Source organism: Mixophyes fleayi, chromosome 11 (genome assembly GCF_038048845.1).
Source record: "Mixophyes fleayi isolate aMixFle1 chromosome 11, aMixFle1.hap1, whole genome shotgun sequence".
NCBI lineage: Eukaryota > Metazoa > Chordata > Amphibia > Anura > Limnodynastidae > Mixophyes > Mixophyes fleayi.
Window position 1 is genome coordinate 3,543,537 of NC_134412.1, and position 24,574 is coordinate 3,568,110.

A 24,574-nucleotide genomic window follows, 5' to 3' on the forward strand; every position below is an offset into this window, starting at 1 on the left:
CCTGACAACCATTTAGACGCAACTGCTGGATGTTAGTGGCTTTCTACTAAATTCTTTCTAGCTGGAGACACTTTATTGAAAGACAGCAAATTATTGTTTCTGTTTGTAGGGAATAATGTAGATAATTAGGCATATTTCCTGTATTCTACTGCACAATCCATTCAGCACTTTACCTGCTCTCTCCTGGGTTTCATCTTAACACTTCCTTCATTTGGGTGGAGCAAGCTTTAGTTTTTGATTAGTGAGACAATGTTGCGAAGCTGGACACTGCTTGGACTGAACTAAATTATTTTAACCTTAGAAACTAGGGAAGAACTGCACAAATATACATGTTTTACTTTTTGTTTAGCTATTCACATTACTGATTTATACTTGTAGATGTTTTACTACAAAATAAACTACTTTTTTTTTTTAATAGGGCATTTTTCCATTTAAGAATGTGGGTGTGTCTAATGTCTCCCGTTACGCTAGTAGATTGTAAGCTTCTGGTAACACTCGGCTCACCTTGTATAAGTATCTCCTATCTGTACTTTGCTCTGAGTCTTTGCTTCTATATATTCATCTTAGAGTCTTGTAAACATGTTTGTGCCCAGCTGGAGCTCTGGAAGTAATATTACATGTAAATACATAATAAGTATTTAGAATGAAGGCACATAAGAGGTAATGAGCCGAGTGTGTTGTGTTCCTGTGGTCTCCTCGCAGGCAGCGGTGGGAAAAATATTTGATGATTTTATATATTTTTTTCAACTTGTGTTTTTAATGTCAATGTTCTGAGTATAAAATGTTTGAAACACGCAGGGACGACTTGTCTATGGACATGTGTGATATCAATAGGACATGTCAGGGCAGGAGACATGTGACAAATGTTTGTGATAGGTATTAATTTTCATGTCACATCCTGCTTTTATTTCCTCTGATTCCCGGTAAACAGTCCGCCTATTTTCACAGTACGCCGCTGATTAATAGAAACTGACTTTTTTTTTTTCTTCACTGCCTCTGCGTGATGTTAATAGATTCCGTTGGATACAATGTGTCCCCGTCTTTAATGGAGTCCCGTATTTGTTTGGCCGAGATAACACGTGAGACCAGGCGGTGTGGTGGCCTGAAGGTAGGTACGTTATGCCACATAGGGAAGAGCAGAATGCTGATCACAGGGTGTCTATAAGTCGGTCAGGTTTGGCAAATCATTAGGCGTTGGAAGCAGGTGCTGGCTCTAACTGCCGGGTGGGGTGAGCCAAGAAAATGACGCCTGGAATTTATGTGCCAAGTGGCATCAGAAAAAAAAAATAATAAAACCTTTCTTTCCCCCTTAACTGCCCAGACCCCTCCGAACTGTACTTTGTGACCCGTTGTCAAGCTGGATCATTCTGCTTCAGTGAGCACCCAGCGAGATCCCGGCGGGCAATGCAGCCCACAACAGACAAGGCCAGCTCTGCCTGAAAACAGTCTGTGCTCCAAACATAGGTCTCTTTCATCACAAACAAGTCAGGGCGACGCTCTAAGGAGACCTCCGTTGCCCTGTGGCCATGTCTGGAGGTTATTGTGGGTACCCTGAGACCAGATACTGTACAGTGCAGTAATAATATAATGACGCACCTGCGAAGGCCACGTACCGAGCACAGTGTTACGCTAAGTGTAACCATAGCTTCAGCACATAATCCTTACTGTTACATCTGTGTTTGGTTGTGTACCTCTCATCTGGGCCTCCGATCTTAAATAAAAGAATACACATGATTAGCAAATGTTCATTATACTGCGGTCTTATGGTGAAAATAAAGCATGTATTGAAGTTGTTTTTAGTATTTTTATTTGTGTGCTGGAAATTTCAGCCAATCAGTGTCAAGTGAAGTTGAAAAAATAACAGTGGCTTTCCCTGCTATAGATCTGACAGGGGACTCAGAGGACTGTTTAGTTTGGGGAAACGAAAATGTGCTGCAGAGAGGCTGTTTTTTAAATGCTGTTTTTTAAGCTTTTGGGCCCATACACGACGATATTATATTATGTACTTAATAAGCTTTCCAATTGTCCTTCATTGTGCATTACTAAATGTAAGTGTATCTAAGCACTGTAGGAGACTTAAAAAATTGCCGTCAGATCGGTGGCATGCCCTTGTTTTTGTTGCTGTTTAAATATCTAGCTTAATGTCTGTGACTTTCTAACCCCCACCCCCCCCCCCCCACCAGCCGTGTAGAGAGCAGTGATTGTATAGAAACTGCATTGTTTATATCTTAAAAACAATGTTCTCTACAGATACAGTTTTGTGACTATATGAAATCACTCTTACTTGAAGAGCTTGCAATCTAACATGCTCCAAATCATTGTAATCACTGTGTTATTGAAAAGTCATATTATGAGTATTGGTAATTGCACATGAAGGGCCTGATTCATTAAGGAAAGGAAAACACAAAAAAAGGAGTAACTTTGCACCTGGGCAAAACCGTGTTGCATTGGAGGGGGAGGTAAATTTAAAATGTGGGGACAGATTTATAGTTGAGGTAGGTTCTGTCTTAGATCAACTTTATATATAAAATAAAGTTATTATGTATTTGTGTGCTACATGACAAAACAGGCAGTATTTAACTTATGTGCAAAACGATAAACTAATTTGCACCTCTTGTATTGTAACATGGTTCGCCCCGGAGAACATTTACTCCTTTTTTTTGCCTTACTTTCTTTAATGAATCAGGCCAGGAGACCAGTGTGGTATGCATGGGCACAGTACGGGGATAGAGACCCTGGAACACCTTGCTCCCAGCATCCCGTGTCCACAGCGAGGCCGGATTAGAAAGGAGGGGGGAGGCCAAATGCTGTGGGATTTAATACTTACATTATCTTTCCTCTGCACTCTGTTCTGATCGCCATGTCAGCGGCGACTCTGTGACACAATTACTTACCCTTCTAAGGAGCTGTCAGTGTTGGTAAACTCAAGCGGCTAAACTGCATTACCCAGCAATCTTCTTGATCCTGTGAAGTTATTAATAGTTTATTGATTTTCACCTATTGCTGCTGAAAGTATCTCCGTCCTCAGCCGCTGTTATCTGAATCCTGACTGCTGACTGCTGGCCGGGCCCTGATCAATACTCCTCCATTCCTGAAGTGAATGTGCAGGCTGTGCTCTTAATCCACTTTTGAAAGGGTCTGTGTTTGGGAGCCGTGGATACTAGGCAGTAAATGGATCGCAACGTTACATCTTAATACGTCTGGCACACAGGTCACAAGAGACAAATACAGGAACAGCCAGAATCTATTCAGAACAGTGTCATACGGGCAGTCTGCTGGTATAAGCGTCACTGACCCACGTAACGCAAGACTGCAGAGATTATAATAGTATGGAAGTTACAATAGTGATTTGTGGTACAGGTGGCTGCATCTCTCCTGCCCCTCTCTCCAATCCCAGCACCCAGCTGATGTCATTTTTACATCTCTACAATAAAGTGTAACAATGTAACACAATAAACCCACACTCTAAGAAAGACATGTATTTTGTGAGGAAAACATGTTTACTTAACAACATCAAGGAGAGATTATCATTCCCCCACATCCAGACTGGTGACCAGTTACATTGTACCAGGAGAGATTGTCATTCCCCCACATCCAGACCGATGACCAGTTACATTGTACCAGGAGAGATTGTCATTCCCCCACATCCAGACCGATGACCAGTTACATTGTATCAGGAGAGATTGTCATTCCCCCACATCCAGACTGGTGACCAGTTACTATGTATCAGGAGAGATTATCATTCCCCCACATCCAGACTGGTGACCAGTTACTTTGTATCAGGAGAGATTATCGTTCCTCCACATCTAGACTGGTGACCAGTTACTATGTATCAGGAGAGATTATCATTCCCCCACATCCAGACTGGTGACCAGTTACATTGTACCAGGAGAGATTGTCATTCCCCCACATCCAGACTGGTGACCAGTTACATTGTATCAGGAGAGATTGTCATTCCTCCACATCTAGACTGATGACAAGTTACATTGTATCAGGAGAGATTGTCATTCCCCCACATCCACACTGGTGACCAGTTACATTGTACCAGGAGAGATTGTCATTCCCCCACAACCAGACTGGTGACCAGTTACATTGTATCAGGAGAACTGGTCAGCCCAGACTGTAAATCAGATTTACATGTTTTAGACATACACATTGATAAAGACTATATTAGGACCTCTGACTCCAGTTTTATAGAAGTATAAAGGGTGTATTGAATTATTAAAAATATGTCTAAATAATAGATAGCATGAGAATATCTTTTAGAGAAGTGAAAATTTAAACAAGACCTATAGCAAATTCTTTAGAATATATTCTCTGTGCTGTTTACTTATTTATAATTGTATAATATTTCTCCGGTCTCTACAACATGGTATAAGCAGCCTCTACCAGTAGCTGCACCGAGATCCATTGTCCATACAGTGTTTTATATTTGTATTTTATAGTAAGGGTAGCATTTTGACAGGGCAGTTGCCTATAGCCACAAGCCTCTTGGGGGCCTCATTAGCCTGTTATTGACATGTTGGAGAAGAGGCACGTTGACACTGCGGTTTGCACAAAACAGCTGCCGTTTGCCCAAACAGGGATTACAATAAATTGCACATATTAGAAGTGTTTGTGATTTTATTCTGATTTTTCTCCTTTTTCACCATGTTGCTGTAATCGGAGAGTTTAGGTGTAAATGTATTCAGGGTCTCCATCAGCTATTATGACATCAGCAGACTTTGATATTGTACACAGAAGCATCGTAACCAATATACATATAACCAAAGCTTAACATTGCTAAATATATCTCCATTCAATTCCATCTCACAGGAGATAGTAACAGTTTACGGTGATGCTGGCTCTCCTTTATTATCCACAGTAATTGATAACTATGACTTGCTAAACCCCAGCTTTCAGATATAGACCATGGAGGTAAAAATACACTGTTCAGTGTTACCCTGACAATATACTGCAGCTGTTACTTAGTTAAGAATTGCCTTCCCTCCATTACAGACAGATGAAGCCCCTCCCATATTTTTAGGACAGGGTCCTGAATAGGATTTCATACAGGTTATAAAGCTGATTCTGCAGACGTTTGAAATACTGTGACATCACTAGTCCACCCCTTGTGTATGAACCGACCAATCCACTCAATGCATTTCTGCACAGCAATTTTGCAAAGCTGTCACTCACACTCTGCCTGCTCAGTTATAAAAGCTCCTCCCACATAACATGGCAGCCTGCTGCAGAGGAGAGACAGCGAACATGATGGACATATTTAGTTATAGTATAAACAGTCCAGTTATTTCATGTATATTATTAAGTAATTCTCAGCCTTTCATAATGTTAAATAATGGCTTAACGTTAATGTTTCCTCATTTCTTTTTAAATAAGTACAGTTTTTTGATGGACAAAATGTTAATTTGCTTCACTGCTTAAACAATCGCCAATTATACCCTCTGGAGTGGATGTGTTCTATGCCACCAGAGAAAATAACACGTTGAATGGAAATTAAATGTAATATATCTTACTGTGTCAGTGAAATCCGTGTCATACGGTGCCTACATCAGATGTAATTATATGTTTATACCATATTAAGCTGTTTCTTGTCAGGGTTGTTCTTAGCTGGTGGGTTCAATGACTGGAAGTGGTGGCGTGGGCCGGAATAATGCTGCCACAAGTGCAATAATCTGATATTTTTCTACTAAGTTTCTGTGTCTTCGTTAATCTATTACACTTCAAAGAAACTTTTTGAGTGTATGAAGGCGCTGGAAGATGAAATAATCATTTTCACACCTCATAAGGTGTCAACGGCTTTCGATCCATTATTGTGGGCAGTAGAGTCCCAATAAAATGGATCTTTTATGTTTATTAGTCTCTGACTGTGACTGTTATATGTACGTAAGATCGTTCTGCTTGGCTGAGATAATTAAAGGCTCTCGTTCCCCTTTTTCCACCAGGCTCCCGGAGGTACGCATCTCAGACAACGGCCCCTACGAGTGCCACGTTGGTATATACGACAGGGCCACGCGGGAAAAAGTGGTGCTGGCATCAGACAATGTGTTTCTCAATGTCATGTGTGAGTATCCCCTTACACACGTATGATAATATTTTGCGCAGGGTTATTCATGAGCTATTGTTTGAGGGGTTTATCTCACTTTTAAAACTCTGGTATAAATGTATTTTTCTATTGCTGTAACTAGGATGTAATCACTGCTGTGCAATGCACAGTTCTTAGGTTATCAGCAAGTGTGCAAAGTTCTGTCCTTCCACCAATTGCCTTTTATAGACCGTAATTACAACAGTGACACCTGTAGGCCACATGAAGATACTGCAGTTCACTACAGAAGATTATACTGTGTGGCTGCAAGAGAATAAGTGTATTTCCAATGCTACATTTCCATTATATAGTAAATGTGGTAAATTCCAATTATGTTTAATTTTCTACGACATATGAAAGTCATCATTCAGCAAACCAGTTATTTGTGGTGCAGGCTTTTCGGATGAGAAAATTGTTATTATCCTGCTGTGTTTTGACTGTCAAAAAGTGAGATAATAATTAGCCATTATCCTGTACGGGTTCCGATGTATGTGACATCTTATCACGCTGATGTGCAGATATTGTTATTAGCTGAGGACTGTGTCTGATTCTCCCCTACAGTCATTTTATAAACTGAATGGATCACTAGTTACTAGTGACATCAGTGAGGCACGAGGCACTGACCCACTTGGAGGAGAATGAGTAGGTTTAGTCGTAGCCCAGAAGTCTCCGTTTCTAGTGAATTCATAAGAGAAGAATGGCGCTGTGAGAGGAGACGAGGAACGCTTCCATTCTCATCAATAGCTTTGCACCAATAATGTCTCTGTAATATAAATGTACATACCGATCATTCATCAGGTGTTATAATATCCTCACACCTGTAATCCTACGGACAAATCACTTACCCTCCAATTCTCCTCATATGTGCCAGGTAAATATGGGGAGGGGGTGCTGGGGTACCCCGGACCACTGTCTTGTGCTAGCCCCTCATGCCAGGCGCTGCCAGCCGTCCCCTCATGCCAGGCGCTGCCAGCCGTCCCCTCATGCCAGGCGCTGCCAGCCGTCCCCTCATGCCAGGCGCTGCCATCCGTCCCCTCATGCCAGGCGCTGCCAGCCGTCCCCTCATGCCAGGCGCTGCCATCCGTCCCCTCATGCCAGGCGCTGCCATCCGTCCCCTCATGCCAGGCGCTGCCATCCGTCCCCTCATGCCAGGCGCTGCCATCCGTCCCCTCATGCCAGGCGCTGCCATCCGTCCCCTCATGCCAGGCGCTGCCATCCGTCCCCTCATGCCAGGCGCTGCCATCCGTCCCCTCATGCCAGGCGCTGCCATCCGTCCCCTCATGCCAGGCGCTGCCACCCGTCCCCTCATGCCAGGCGCTGGCAGCCGTCCCCTCATCCCATGCACTACCAGCCGTCCCCTCTACCCTTGGCACTTGTGGACGGAGCTCTTCCTGCATTTCTATAGTGAGAAGAGAAAATGCTGTATAAAGTAACAAGCAGATTGTATAACATTAAATATAATCTTCTTATTGATCCCATGTCTGCAGGTAAAGATTTATCTCCATGTCATCTCTCTGCGTCCTCCTGGGAATATATATTGTGTGAATGTTCTGTAAATAAGGATTTTATTTTATTAAACATTCTAAGAAGATAATAAGGATATTATCGGTTGTTTAAATGTCACCAACCTGTCCCGTTGTTAGCCTCCCACTCACAGCTGTAAACTTTCTGATTCTCTCCCCAGGATCCTGTACTTATTATACACATGTGAAAACTGTAATTATAGAACCCAAGGTGTAGGGGAACGGTGAACAGGGCATTATTGGGAGCAGAAATAATCATATAGGAGGATAACCGCACACACTCTCTGCTTTTTACACCCCTAGTCTGATCTCTTCTTATATCACCCCTAGTCTGATCTCTGCTTAGTACTCCCCTAGTCTGATCTCTGCTTATTAAACCCCTAGTCTGATCTCTGCTTAGTACACCCCTAGTCTGATCTCTGCTTAGTACACCAATAGTCTGATCTCTGCTTATTAAACCCCTAGTCTGATCTCTGCTTAGTACACCCATAGTCTGATCTCTGCTTAGTACATCCCTAGTCTGATCTCTGCTTATTACACCCATAATCTGATCCCTGCTTAGTACAGCCATAGTCTGATCCCTGCTTAGTACAGCCATAGTCTGATCTCTGCTTAGTACACCCATAGTCTGATCTCTGCTTAGTACACCCCTAGTCTGATCTCTGCTTAGTACACCCCTAGTCTGATCTCTGCTTAGTACACCCATAGTCTGATCTCTGCTTAGTACACCCCTAGTCTGATCTCTGCTTAGTACACCCCTAGTCTGATCTCTGCTTAGTACACCCATAGTCTGATCTCTGCTTAGTACACCCATAGTCTGATCTCTGCTTAGTACACCCCTAGTCTGATCTCTGCTTAGTACACCCCTAGTCTGATCTCTGCTTAGTACACCCCTAGTCTGATCTCTGCTTAGTACACCCCTAGTCTGATCTCTGCTTAGTACACCCCTAGTCTGATCTCTGCTTAGTACACCCATAGTCTGATCTCTGCTTAGTACACCCATAGTCTGATCTCTGCTTATTAAACCCCTAGTCTGATCTCTGCTTAGTACATCCCTAGTCTGATCTCTGCTTATTACACCCATAATCTGATCCCTGCTTAGTACAGCCATAGTCTGATCCCTGCTTAGTACAGCCATAGTCTGATCTCTGCTTAGTACACCCATAGTCTGATCTCTGCTTAGTACACCCCTAGTCTGATCTCTGCTTAGTACACCCCTAGTCTGATCTCTGCTTAGTACACCCCTAGTCTGATCACTGCTTAGTACTCCCCTAGTCTGATCTCTGCTTAGTACACCCATAGTCTGATCTCTGCTTAGTACACCCCTAGTCTGATCTCTGCTTAGTACACCCCTAGTCTGATCTTTGCTTATTACACCCCTAGTCTGATCTTTGCTTATTACACCCCTAGTCTGATCTCTGCTTAGTACACCCATAGTCTGATCTCTGCTTATTACACCCCTAGTCTGATCTCTGCTTAGTACAGCCATAGTCTGATCTCTGCTTAGTACACCCATAGTCTGATCTCTGCTTATTACACCCCTAGTCTGATCTCTTCTTAGTACACCCCTAGTCTGATCTCTTCTTAGTACACCCCTAGTCTGAGCTCTGCTTAGTACACCCCTAGTCTGATCTCTGCTTAGTACACCCATAGTCTGATCTCTGCTTAGTACACCCATAGTCTGATCTCTGCTTAGTACACCCCTAGTCTGATCTCTGCTTAGTACACCCATAGTCAGATCTCTGCTTAGTACACCCCTAGTCTGATCTCTGATTAGTACACCCCTAGTCTGATCTCTGATTAGTACACCCCTAGTCTGATCTCTGATTAGTACACCCCTAGTCTGATCTCTGATTAGTACACCCATAGTCTGATCTCTGATTAGTACACCCATAGTCTGATCTCTTCTTAGTACACCCATAGTCTGATCTCTTCTTAGTACACCAATAGTCTGATCTCTGCTTAGTACACCCATAGTCTGATCTCTGCTTAGTACACCCATAGTCTGATCTCTGCTTAGTACACCCATAGTCTGATCTCTGCTTAGTACACCCATAGTCTGATCTCTGCTTAGTACACCCATAGTCTGATCTCTGCTTAGTACACCCATAGTCTGATCTCTGCTTAGTACACCCATAGTCTGATCTCTGCTTAGTACACCCATAGTCTGATCTCTGCTTAGTACACCCTAGTCTGATCTCTGTTTAGTACACCCATAGTCTGATCTCTTCTTAGTACACCCCTAGTCTGATTTCTGCTTATTACACCCCTAGTCTGATCTCTGATTAGTACACCCATAGTCTGATCTCTTCTTAGTACACCAATAGTCTGATCTCTGCTTAGTACACCCATAGTCTGATCTCTGCTTAGTACACCCATAGTCTGATCTCTGCTTAGTACACCCATAGTCTGATCTCTGCTTAGTACACCCATAGTCTGATCTCTGCTTAGTACACCCTAGTCTGATCTCTGCTTAGTACACCCATAGTCTGATCTCTGCTTAGTACACCCATAGTCTGATCTCTGCTTAGTACACCCATAGTCTGATCTCTTCTTAGTACACCCCTAGTCTGATCTCTGCTTAGTACACCCCTAGTCTGATCTCTGCTTAGTACACCCATAGTCTGATCTTTGCTTATTACACCCATAGTCTGATGTTATAGACTACAGTTATAGATCTTATAGTTGATTCTCCTTTTCTAGGTCCATAACGCATTGGGCTATAGAGAATTGATATTTGGGATGGCCGTGTAACTCGTGGGCAATATGATATTCACATCCAGTAAAATGACATAATGATGTTTATTGCGCATTCACCGCATTCTGTGTTACATACAAACCTCACACTCTGTGAACGTGGGTATTATTGAAGGACACCAGGAAGGAGATAACAAGATAACATATCATTACTGGGATTCGGAGGTTATGGGAATCAGTCCTTCCTCCCACACGGGTATTAGTGCCAACTCGTCAGATCACCCTGAGTAGGCAGAGTGGCAGATGCTGGGACTATTTTTACACCTTCGTTTTGATGCCGCTTGGCACACTGTAGTGAGGCTGTGGCGCTGACACATGGAAGCTGGAGGGGATGAGAGAGAGGCAGCGTCTGACATGGCAGAGCTTTCTAGTGACATTGGGGGCAATGTCTAATAGGTGCCAATGAGACAGCATATGTTAACCTCTTCACTGCTGAAAATGCATAGAATGAGAATAAATGGGGGGGGGGAGAATCACCATTGTTTACTATATGTAAGTATAATAAGTTCAAGGGATCACCATGAACCTTGTATTCAAGTATTTCATTGAAAAACAAATATAATGACATAATATTCATTTGCAGTTCTCTCTCTGACACCTAGAGGGCAGCACTTACTGTCAGTCAAATCTCTTTTGTTGTATAAAAGAACATGGTGACCTTGTTATCAGACAATGTTTGCTGTCTTTTATGAAAGCAAACTGTTCCCGTTAAAGAGTATTGAGAGTTATTCTTGTTTTTATGTCGGATTCATGCAGCATAGAGGATTCCAGGTTTTTTTTAATAAACACCAGAGTGCTTAATTACCACTGTATGTCCGTCTGTTACATGCAGCAACATTCATGTGGCTGGTGAAACAGACTGGAAATGTAGCGCCTTTTATGGAAATCTATTGTTTAAAGTTTAAACAATGGCTTTAAGTCTCCCGACAGTGTGTCTGTGTTGTGTGCTGTACACAGAGGTCGCTGAAGGAGATTGGACTGCTCAGCCCAATATTTATACTGATATTAGGGGCACTATGGGGCAATACGTTAACCAGTGTCCGTCTGATCTCCAGCCACTGTGGTATGTGAGGTCTGAGGGAGATGATGTAAGATGGGCAGAGGTAGAAATACCAGTAGCCTCCGCCATAACTATTTATCTTTCCCAGTTCTTGGTGGTCACTCCTGATGCTGTGATTCTACTGCTGGTTCTGCCAAGTGTCGGGTCTCTCAGTACCACTTACCACATGGCTCATTGAATAACTCTTCCATTATGCTGAAAAGCTGAATCAGTAACCTCTTGAACACGACAAAAGTATTTCTTGTACATGTTTGGATGAGATGAGTTATGGTACTGTAAGTACAGTGCTGGAAAATTATCTGACAGTAATTCATAGGTGCTCTAGGATTGTCTCCCGTGTGGCCAGTATTACACACGTCACCTATCTCTGCAATCCTACAGTGCCACCTTCCTGAAATACCAGCTGAATCTACCCCCCCCCTGCCCATGTCCATAGGTTGCCACTCGCCAGCCAGGGAGACGGAGCTGTGTGAACAGTGGTTTAGAAGCTGGGATGTAGCTTGATAAAGATACTTTGTCATTTCTGTTCAATCAGATAATGTTAAGTCACAGTGACAGGTGCACATTAAAAATTGGATAATCTTCACCCATCGAAGCTCCTCTCCGCTCCAGGTTATTTCACATAATGTATTCTACATTGTGTTCAGTATTTCTAATTGCTGTATAAATGATATATTGTCCTATTCGGGGGTTACAGAGAGCCATAGTAATTGTTTAGCAGATTTGTCTAATCCTCAAACTCCATTAAGTTCTTTATAAGACGAGATTCATTCTCCAGCACACAATCAGGTATTAGCGAGCATTTATTCCAAGTCCCATTACTCGTAATGATGGAGAGAGGTTTCTGGTGAGCTGCAGATGATTGCAGAAGGCGTTGGCTCTCCGGATCACAGTGCTGCTTGTGTGACAGTAGCACAACAGGGGATAGAACTCTCCAGGGACTTTAAAGTACCATTAATGGTGTGCAAAGCACAGAGCGTAAATATAACATACTCCTTGAAGACAAAAAAGAAGAAATCATTGAATAAATTACAGGGTTGTACATGAAATGACTCATTGTATCCATTCTCTAATGTTAAAGCTTAATGTAAAATCTTACTGGGTACGAGTTGTGTGATCTATAACTATCTGCGAATGTGCTATTGGGAGCCGCCAGCTCCGCACTGCTCCTGTACTACTTCAAGGAATTATCCACTTTGTAGTTATTTTTTATTTCATTAAATGCAATTGTCTCCGTAGGATCCCTGTCACATATAGAACCACCTACGTAACCTACACCATTGGTTAGATACATACTACATACAGCGCACACCATTGATGCCCGCTGACATTGTTCAGTAACACTGCTGTGGGGATAGACATGTACGTGTGCTTACTATGACTGCCATGTGAATCAGCATGTACACACTGTACAAGTTTTACACAATTTACTGTCAGATCTGAGCTCTTCATCTGTCATAACCATCAGCTGAAAAGATGGTGACTCTGTAACCTCTATGGAGATCTATGGACACTGCCGCTCCTGAGTACATACAAACTGCAGGATTGGAACGTCGTCGCTTAATCGTTAAACAAGATTTTTAGTTCAGTTTAAAAATCAAACGATATGATATAATGTGCTTTGGAACGATAATCATTCATCGTTGGAGCGTACACGCTAATAAGATATCAGGTCAAACGGTTGTTAATGGTGTGATTGGCTGCAAAACCTGTAGCGTGTACCCAGCTTTATTCTTAAATGTGGCCAGGTGAAGTGTTTAATCAGTGATAGAAGAGAACAATTGGTCTGGGCTAAACAACTAGCATTTAAAATATAATATGATCAACATCTTCAGGGTTATCCAACAAGGTCATTGTTATACAGAGCTGCGGAATTAGTGGTGCTATATAAATAGATGATGCTGTTACAGTGCCTTAGATTAGACTTTTAGGCACCTTGTTCATATGGAGCCAACGATCCCCAACCACCATGGGGTAGAACACTCAGGGTTTGGGTCACACTGGAGAATTTTTCAACCAATCTATTTTCTACAATGATTGTACTTACGACTGAAGATCCCACCTATCACAAACTGGCTACCGCCCCTAGTCTGCCACCACTGTGGGAATAAAGAAGGGGATATAACCTGTTTGGTGTGTTTGTGGATTAGTGACTACGAACTGCTCTTCCCGCACGTGTATGCCGTACCTGCAAAGAATCGCATCTGTCTGGTGATTGTATATCCACCGGTCTGTATTTATTGTAATAAATTCTGGTTCTTTTTGATAGAACAAAACACTTTCGTGAACTCATTTATATATGGTTAGACGACAACTTATTTTTCAGTGCTGTGATTTGTGTTTATATATTCTGTGTACTTACTTAGTAGACTAGTCTTACTACTTAGTCTCCCTTACTAGACACCACCTTAACGTCTGTATGCATGTATATATACTGTATGTATGTTTATGCCTCTACTAACCAGACTTTACATGAAAGAAGCCCCAGCTTGTCTTGTGCTACTCTGTTGGCATCAGAGAATTCTGGGGAAATGTCGTAATTGGAATTTAATCACCAAATTAAACCGTTCTCCCACCACCGACTTGAGGCTGCCATGTTTCACCGGATAAAATCTGTTGCACAGTAAATATTCAAAGTTGACAGAACATACCTTCCCCTGGCAGCAGGCACTCTTTGCCGGCATAGTGTCGGTGTGAGATCATTGCCGATGCAACAGATGGGTTATGAGAGTAAAACTTTGACCAGTATTCTGTGTATCGGGGTAAAGAAAGTTCTTATTTTGGTGCAACAGGGAAATAATGGCTACAAAGCGATGTATAACCTCCAACCCACTTGCTATGTAGACAGCAGACTTCACTCAATGTCCTGCAGGGCATTTTAGTTGACAACTATTCTGAATTTCTGGGGAGAGTCACAACTTTCAAAGATTGGACCCAAGATTTGTCCCTGCTTTTAATATTCACCAACAGCACAACGACTTCCTTTTCTTCCATGTTAGATGCCATTCTTGTCATCTCCTCTTACTCTCTAGGTGTTATAAGTTAATGAGTATGTAGTGCAGAAGATTCACAATGATGGCCTTCAGTATGCATGACGTGGTGGATGGTCCTCCAAGGTCAGGTGATTCCGCAGCGCACCTAATCCGTGTGGGTGATCCGCATCAGCAGCAAAGTATCTGTGGGAAATCTCTTAATATGTTGCCAGCTACGCAGAACAGTGGCCTATATGTTCAATGAAAATGTTGTGATATTCATATATCTAATACTGCAACATCTGCTCCGTCTCTATGTAATGTCTTCTATTTTCTGTCCAGAAGACGGTAGGTTTGTCTAGAACACTTTTTGTTATATTTAGTTGGGAAATATGTAAATGAGAAAAAAAAATTGTATACATTTGTGTCAGGAGTTTGGCGCAAGTTATAAAGAGAGATTTGAACTTTAAGGGGGAGGTTGAATTCAGCGCTCTGTGCTGCTGAACATTCCCCCGATGATCGAAGGCAATACGAGAATGCCTGTTACAGTAAAGAATATCTGCTCATTGTGGGAAGTGAGGAAGAATGAGCCTCGGTGTGTATCCGCAGACTGTTTCGGAGACAAATCACACTGAATGGAATCTCCCCATAAAATGCTACAATGTATACAGTAAAGAGTGCCTAGGAAACCAGTCTGATCATTACCTTTATTCTGTCATCTATAAGGAATAGCTTATTTCCAAAGAGTGGGCATCCCTTCTATTATTTTTATTTATAGACTATTACATACTGTGTTCTATCATTGCACCAACAGTCTTTTTCCATCTCTGCTTCTTACGGTACGCTGTGTAGTGAACGCATTACAATACATGTCAGGAAAGAGAAAAATCTGCTTTTACTGAAAAGAAAGTGTTGTGAAAGATTTGGAGCAAAAGGCTTCGAGGGAACTTTGCAGCATTTTTCTCTTTCCCATTGAATTGTTCTGTTATTGTTTCGTGCCACGATTACAGAGATTGCATGATTCCAAGGGTGACATTGTGCCCCACTATCTAACCCACGTTATCTTTCAATTTGCAGTGTCCTACAAACCCAATGGTATAGCGTATGATTAATAACTGATCATTACATTCCAGAAAGCTGGCTGGTTTCTTTGTCTCTTGGGAATATCAATTCGAGTCTCTGTAGAGCCACCAAGTCGCCTTCCTGTTTAATCTGTTGTTGTTGGGACTAAACATCGGCGGTGATATAAAGGAAATCCGATGCAGCTAACATTAGTATGCAAGGACCATAGAAAAGGCAATTCATTAACAAGGGGGAATGTATGCAAATGTTGGCCTTTGTTATCTTACAGACACTCTTCAGAAATCTATAATTTCAGTGGCATTTCAAGTCATGTTCCTCTGTCTGCTGGTGACCTCCAGAACATCCAGAATTTAAGAATCGAATGTCATGCAAGCTCTCTGTGAGTTTAAGGTTATGGAGAGTCTTCAGCCATCTTCTGTAATGGGTTGAAAAGCGCATAAGACTGTGGGAAGATGAGTTCTGATTGGTGATAGAAGAGTGATCTTCTTGTCTTAATTCTGACCGACGCTAGTACACAGCATTGATGATTTCAGGGACAGCCGACCACTAGGTCCTGTCTGTTCTTGTAAATAGCAGTAGGCTATCTCTCTGGAATGAGGTGTGACCTTATCCAGCAATCAGAGGTCATGTCTGACAGATGAATGTTCTACTTCATTTGTCCATTACCAATTTTGTGCACAAAAATAAGGCTTGTAACTAAACAAGATGACGCTTTAAAATATAATTCTACTTCTAAACAAGTGGCTCTAGACAGACAAGTGGCTCTAGACAGACAAATTGGAAAGAGCAATTAATGTATAGTCAGATTCAGATGCGAATGAAGTCTGCAAGCAATGTAGAGTCCATCCACTACGCGTTTCGTCTCATCAGACTTCATCAGAAAGACATCTCACCTGGCTCATGTCTACATTATACCATTATACTTGTCAGATGAATTATTTAATACACGTGTCCAATTAAAACAGTGATTCAGTAGATTTACAATTCGGTAACAAACAATTCACCAGATACTAAAATATTTTCGGTGGATTATATAGAATATTGTCACCATAAGTGTTAAATATGTATAATGAGTATCTTATGGAATATGAAACCTTGCCGGAAAATACATAAGTAAAGTGATCCATTTATAAGGGTTAGTATGATGAGAAGGGGCAAATTAGTATTATCCATTTGTATTAGGTAATATATATAACAATGTTGAAAAAAGTTCGGGTGACTCAGTTGTTATTGCACCATCAGTGTTAGCTTGTCTGCTGGTGTTGGCTTAGTGCATGACTCAATCACCAGCTGATGCCACCAGTATTAGTGATCTGACTGGGCTGGGGGCAGGGCGTCATCTGCCCCCCCCCCCCCCCCCCCCGGGGGCCGGTCCCATAGTGAACTAGCTTGGGCTCGGTCACTGGGCCACCTGTATTTTTATTCCTTTAAAATAGGCTACTAAGTTGAGTCTTGCCCCCCAGACTAAAATTTACCAGCCCTCCCTTGGTGATAGCACAGGGTAGAGACAGGGGTCAGTGTTGGTATTGGATACCTGTGTACAATGGACAATGTGAGTTGTAGGTTACTGCCACAATCATTAAACACAGTGATGTAAAATCCACTAGATCTGCATTTTGGAAATATAGGAAGCCAGGAAACTTAAATGTCACAATAATAAAACAAAGACACATTTCTTAGAAAATGATTAGGGATTAGGGTGACCTAGAGTTTTGTCAGCGCTAGACACCCCCACATGGTGCAGCAACACCCCCAATGCTTTTTGTATGTGTGTCGCCAACCTTCGAGGGTGGTGTAACATTCCTTAAACACAATGAAAATCTTGGACACTGTTTAATATTAGAATTTCCGTCATCCTTGTTAATGACCTTGATTTAATTATTGGAAACGACAGCCTGCCTGACGCCCATTAATGAGGTAGGACAATCTCCACTCAGCTCCAATACAGCACTTTCCTTCCATCCACTCCCTATTACCCCGATTTAAATGTGGAATGAGAGTTTTACTGTCGGAAACTTCCCCCTGGATTGCCTTGATTGTCAGATCCCTATCTCTGGTGAATATTCCCGGGGGCTCGTGTACAGCAGCGGGTCCGTAAACCCAATCATGGCATTCCCTGTGCTGGGACACAGATAGGATCGTTCTCGGTGCTAATCTACAGGTTTCCAGTTCCTTGTGGCTCCCAGTGACAGCTGTTCAGTCATCATTGTGGGATTGAATCAATAAAGCTGTGACAGACATCAGAGATTGTACTGAGAACAATCACACCTTATCTGCATGTGGAAATACGTCTAAGCCACCGTTATATATACACATATGTGATTTCTGCTCATGTTCTTGACCCAGGTTCTGGTTACGGCCACTTTGGTATAATCCAGGTGTTTTAAATCACCTGAAAATGTTTTCTCCATTTAGATTACTAATTAATTGTCCCATCTTTTTATTATCAAGCAGAATTGTTTCCTTGCGATAGGGTAAAAAGCTGCTTTGAGAGCTGTAATGTATCCAATGATGATGCACGTAAACAGCTCTGATTATATCAACAAACTGCTGAAGAACACAGACGGAAGATTGAAAGATCAATCTTTCTAGTTAAAGTTGCTGGAGGGCATGCACAAGACAGTGACTTAAAGTCACCTACCATGCGGCTCTACATCGGGTCTGTGGGACCTCTACAAAATTTAATGAAGAACAGTCATTAAGTTGTTTTGAATCAGAGTGATCTTCTGGACTGGATAATGTAATAGTCGTAGATATTAGTAAAGTCTCCGACAGGATCCTACATCGAAAGTTGCTCAACAAGTGGACTGTTTGGTTGGAGTGAGTGGTGGTCGAGGGGATATGATGTTGATTGAAGGGTAGACAGAGACTTGTAGTAAATGGAATACATTCAGAAGAGCGATGGGTAACCAGTGGCGTACCCCAAGGCTCTGTACTTGGGCCAGTCTTCTTTAATATAAGATATTCCTTTTTGCAGATGACAAAACAAGGTAAATACAATGAGGGGGGGGGGTCAAGAATATGGCAACTGCAGTTCAATGACAAGCAAAGCAAAATGATGCACTTGGATCTCGAAAATCCAAAGAGGGAATAGTAATTAAAAGTATTTATGGCACAATAATAACAGCTTCTGACCAGGAAGACACTATAACATGATAATGATCAAGGCCTGGCAGATACTAGGTTGCATAGGGAGAGGAATCGGTAACGGACAGAGAGAGGAGGTGGTCAATTCACTATCTGGGTTACTGCCGAGTCCTAACTTAGAATACGGTGATCAGTCCTGGGGGCCTTATCTCCACAAGGTCATCAATAAATTAGAGACTGTGCAAACAAGGATGTTCTATATCACATAACTTACCCGGAAAGGTGGAAGGGCCTTGGAGCATAGAAAGGAGAGAGGGATATAACGGAATCACTCAGATGTACCAAGTACAGGAGGGAAGAGAAGTATCAGAACATGAGGACCTGCGCTAAGACTGGAGGGTGGCAAGTTATGGGGAAATTTGAGGAAGACTGACATTACAGAAAGGTTAGTAGATAGGTAGGAAAGCCTCCCAGCAGAGGTAAGACTGTGGTTAAAATTAAACATGATTGAGAGAGACATATTCCTGTCCTAAATCTGGAACAAAAAAAAGACTAAAGATCATATAGGGTTTGAGATTTTAGGAATTAAAATGGGCCGTGTGGTTCTCATCTGCCGAAATGTTTCTATGTTGTAGTTTATTCCCAAGAAAATGCTGTGTTAATATACATTGCAATGTCTAATTCTATATAATTATTAGAAGATAATATAATTTTGATTACTTATACAATGCTCCTTCTATTCAGTATCTGTGCAGTGAAATTAGTCACTGACCAAAACTCTCCATTAAGGACAGGTAGAATTGTTTGTATGTAGCTGGGTGTGCAGACTGCTTATAGTCCGCTGGGGAAATGTGTCTGTAACAAGTACAATTGATCTATGTGACAGACGCTGCTGCCTTTCACAGTTAACTGTGGCAAAAACTCGAATGTGCTGAAAACGATGATGGAAAAGTCTTAATTTCTCCCAGGTTTGGATGTTACTCACAGTTGGGCCTGAACTGCAGGTTGTCATAGGGACCAGTGATTCTTGTGACAGCGGCATTTTCTCCGCTGGTTCACAGTCATTTCCTCAGCAGCAAACACTTCAAAAATCTGTCCGTGTTAACGAGAGCTGACAACACTAGTGACAGTGATACCTGCACATGTATGTGAGTGTCAGCCGGGCTCACAGATCGCACCGAGCTGTACCCTCCCCCACCATAACCTGCCACTGGTGGGCTCATTAGGGAGTCTCGGTTTGTTGTGATATTGGGATATTGCTTACTACATCCTGCCATATCTCTTACAAAATCCAGGGGGGCTTGGCTTAGCGGCCTATTAAGAACATTTTAAAGGGGGAAAAAAATACAGGTAGCGCAGTGACCCAGCCCAAGATAGCCCACTATGGGTCCAGCCCAAGGAGAGATTCCCCCAGCCCCTGCGCAGATCAGAATTTTTGTCCCTATTCCAGGACAGTTCTGAGGTACGTCCCACTAGCAGATGCTCCTTAAGTATCCTGTCAACCACTATGGAAGCACTGAACATGCCCACTGTCATGTGACTCTGCCCACGATCATGTGACCATGCCCACTTCTCATCCCCGTGCTGCTCCGAAGTGCTCGCTGTCCCAGCTCCCAGAGCAGGATTTGGGTGTATTGGACCACTTTATATATGCTCCATCCATCAGCATAACCTTCCTCACCTGCATGGGACACGCAGCCATGTAGAGCAATACACAGGATCACACATTTCATTTATAAAACACACAGCGGCGTGATGAGTAAAACCATTGATCTCCCGCCAAGCGCTGGAAGTTCCCCCAGTTGTGTCCCGCGTCAGGTTGTATTGGCTCGGTGAGTTGTAGGCACCATGCCGGCTGGATGTAATTTCTCTTCCTACATAAAATGCCGTTACAGGATTATCTGTCTCCGCTCATTTATCTGCGGCTGATCTGGGAGCTTGTGAGCATCGCTGGAAGGAATTCTACATTCTGCTTTCACACACACAACATTCATTGTTGTTTTTTCTTACTGAGTTTAGACATTCGGGGAAAAAAATACTGTAAATATTTGGTCTGTGTGGGTGAGTTTTCATACAGGAAAATCAGTTCCGCTGTGTGTCAGTCCAAGTAAAGAAGAAGATTGTTTTGCTAGTCATATTCTGATCATTTCCTAATAAAACTATTATTTTTTTATAGAATACAAATCAGGAATCATCCAAACTTGAGTTTTCAGCTCATATCCGCACGTTGTATCATAATACAGAGGACTTTCAATTAATTTGTACCTAAATGCTGATCTGACGACTGGAGAATCTGACAGCTTCACAAAGCAGCGGTGACCAGTGATTGTCTGTTGCTGGAGCGACGCTGATTTACCATTCGTTTCCTTTTTAATATAAAGACGCCAAACTCCCCAAACCTTCTTCACCACTTTATCATTTTTATTTTAATAATGTTTCCAAATGCAACCCAAAAACCATAACTAAACTATTACAGCAAGGTGCCCCCGGGACTCCCCTCCACCGGCCGGCGTCAGGAAGCTGCTTGTGATTGGCTGAAGGTGAGGACCGGGGAAGTTCCAACATACTGACAGTCACAACTTACTGTGTATTGGGCCCTGAGTATAATACAGACCAGACCTGGTGATGTGAGGAGGAAATATATCACCACTGAGCTGCATTAGTCCAATCATAATCACTGCTGCATTTGTGCTTATGACATGCAAGGTCCTGACCTATTCTATATATTTGCAGTTGATTACAACTAATTACTGTATGTTGCAGCATTTTTTGCTCTTTTCCCATTTCTACACATATCAACAGTATAACGTTTTGCATAAATCTGCATCTGAACGAAAACCTCCTTGAGTTCTTCTCCTCTTATAACATTGCTGTAACACCCCTGCATTTGTCATGTGCATTATAGATTCCTCTACTGAACACGTAATCAGAGTTGTATCTCCACCATCCTGCACCATGGGCATTGCTGAAATGGGGTCTACATAGTCCACACATTATGAACACACCTGGCCTGTGTTACTGTATAACATGAAAACATGAAATAAACAGCTTAATGAAACAGATTGTTTATCTGTTCTGTAAATAATATTCTCGCTACCACAGAGAATTGGGGAGAACCTCCGCAGCTCAGAAATGAACCATATCAGTCCCCGGAGCAATAACATGATTTACAGGTCAGAGCCGCAATCTGCTTTTCTAAAGCTGCCTGTAGTTCTCTCTACAAGCAGCAATCTGCACATGTATCACAGCATAAGAGAACTGAGGTTATTGTGTTGTTTCTTCCATGTAGCCCATGGCAGCTTAGTTGTCTTGTTTATTACATTACCTTGATTTGTGCTTTTATGGTCTTATCTGATTTCTTGGATGGAGATACGAAAACTGGTGATTTAAATCTCTTCTGCGGGTGCTGATGTACCAGTAGGGCACGCGGAGGAGCCTTAGACGTAGGTCAGAATTAGGCAGCCTGTGCAGAGCTGTAAGACACAGTGTGACCCAGCCTTCGTTAATGCTATTTCTGGTTTACAGTCTGCAACACATTCAATTTAAATCCTTGAGTAATATAAAACAGACACCCAAACTGTTAGCTCCACCTACAAAATTCTGACCTCCCCACCTTAATCCTGCGTGCCCCTCCCTGCGATAACTCTGCTTTAAAACAACTGTAGCCACCAGCTGTGCATGGTGTCGATCAGTCAAACTATCCACAGAAGCACAAGCTTGCCTCCCAAATTACAAACTCCTCTAACCCTGAATGCACAGCTTTGGATGATTTGGGAAAACCGTTATCCTCAGTACTCGCTGTCAATTCCCCTGATCCCTGATCCTCTCTACCCCGGGCCAAAAAGTTTTCCCCTGAGAGCTGTTCAAATCACTGTCCTACACTGAACTCTGTCAGTCAGCACAGTGGGTAAGTGTACTTGACAGGAGCTATGGCTCTGTATATTAAACTTGGCACCAGGTATGACTGTATATTAAACTTGGCACCAGGTGTGGCTCTGTATATTAAACTTGGCACCAGATATGACTGTATATTAAACTTGGCACCAGATATGGCTGTATATTAAACTTGGCACCAGATGTGGCTCTGTATATTAAACTTGGCACCAGATATGGCTGTATATTAAACTTGGTACCAGATGTGGCTCTGTATATTAAACTTGGCACCAGATATGACTGTATATTAAACTTGGCACCAGATGTAGCTCTGTATATTAAACTTGGCACCAGATGTGGCTCTGTATATTACACTTGGCACTAGATATGACTGTATATTACACTTGGCAACAGATATGACTGTATATTACACTTGGCACCATATGTGGATCTCTCTTTGTTGGTATAAATAAAAGGGATCTAGATTACATTTATATTTTGGCATAGCACCTCCAGCTGGGTATATTTACCAGTACGAGCACAGCACTACACAGCTACAGGTATACACAATATAGACACACAAACTGGAATTTATATATTGGAGGAAGCTTTTATCTTGTTACTGAAACCATCCTGAGCAGTTTTTCCTTCGTTCCTTCAATAAATGTACATTTTCTTTATAAGTGGTCATTTTCCAGTTTATTGCCCATTAGAAAACTGAATAAATTCTCTTAAACCCGCTTTACTATTCTCGCCCATCCTGACAGCAGCATTCAATTTGCAAGTTTTAAACCCCACTTGAAAACTCATCATCTCTCTCTTACAAAATACAGAATAATCGTACAATTATTAACTGGGACACAACTGACTACAGATACACTTGACCTGAAGAGCTTGCACTTGTTAATTAATGTGCTTCACCTTCTGCCAACTCCTGAGAATCTGTAATTCTCTGATTAAAGCAGCAGATGTGGGATGTCCAGGATCGGATAACGTAGGGACACACTCAGCGGCTACTGGGCGGTATTGTAACTACGTGAAGTGACTGTAACCTGTTCAACAGTAGCTACTCCCTAAGCTGAGATATGTATTGTTTTTCGGGCAGCTCCTCACTTTATCTTATATATAATATTATTAGTCACGGTGCTGTGCTTTTTAGTTGTGGAATTCAATTGCTCGCAAAGTGTTGCAGAAACTTGCAAGAATGAGCGGATGTTATAGGCCAGGCGTGGCGTATCATATTCCAAGGCTATGGAGGGACTTTACGTAGAAATCTGCCACAAGGGTTATTAATTAAAGACACTTTGTATTAAAACATTTAGATAATCTGATTAATAGTTATTACCTGTAACGACAATAAAGTATCCTCCCTTCTACACTGTTTGTGGCCGTTATGGGTATTGTTCCATTTATAGATGAATAAAGTAGATACAATTCTATTTACAATTAGAGTGTATTGGTTTTAGTAAATGCCTATGTCAGGAAAGATATTTGCTTTAAAAGGAAAATGGGTTATTTGCTAAAAGAAAAACAAATGGTTATTTCCATGTCCAATTGAAGATGGTTGAGCTGGCTTTAACCTCTGCATGGCTGGGAGCGCAGGAGCTCGGCCATCGTTAGCTCCTCATTCCCCTCACTATTAATTAGATGTCCCGTTGTAAGAGATCACAAGCCCTCGCATGTCTGCTATTACATGATAAATGCAGAAGAAAATTATATTATATATTTCTATGACTATTTCTCCACTAGTGAAGCTGCTTCATTGTAGTTTATAGGTGATTTTTCATTATATCTGTCCTAGCACTGAGATGGTACAAGGGTTGTCAGCCTTGAGAATATTTTTGACTGACAATCACCTTTTTTATGTGTTGTTTATGTATATAATGTAATATGTACATTTGTGGAGAAACGAGGAACAATCCGGAGATTGTTATGTTGAGAATAATGGATCTACAAGGCTACTCGTATCTAAACCCCCGATGTGATACATGCATTGTGTGTCTTGATACTGCCATTTACAGACACAACTCGTGTTAATATAAATATGCAGAAACATCGGGGTTCCATGTCCAGTATGACTATAAATGTTTATTGAGCATATGCAGAAAGATTAAGTGAATATAAACCCTTCTAA

The 24,574-nt window shown here is 42.0% G+C and overlaps 1 protein-coding gene across 4 annotated transcripts in view; it reads left to right on the forward strand.

Moving 5' to 3' along the window:
- Positions 1-24,574, forward strand: part of IGSF21 (immunoglobin superfamily member 21) — a 497,506-nt gene that overhangs the window by 344,566 nt on the left and 128,366 nt on the right. For all 4 annotated transcript variants that reach the window (XM_075190715.1, XM_075190716.1, XM_075190714.1 and 1 more), the window contains exon 4: positions 5,946-6,064. In XM_075190715.1, the coding sequence (XP_075046816.1) occupies positions 5,946-6,064 (119 nt within the window). The remainder of the gene's footprint in view (positions 1-5,945; positions 6,065-24,574) is intronic.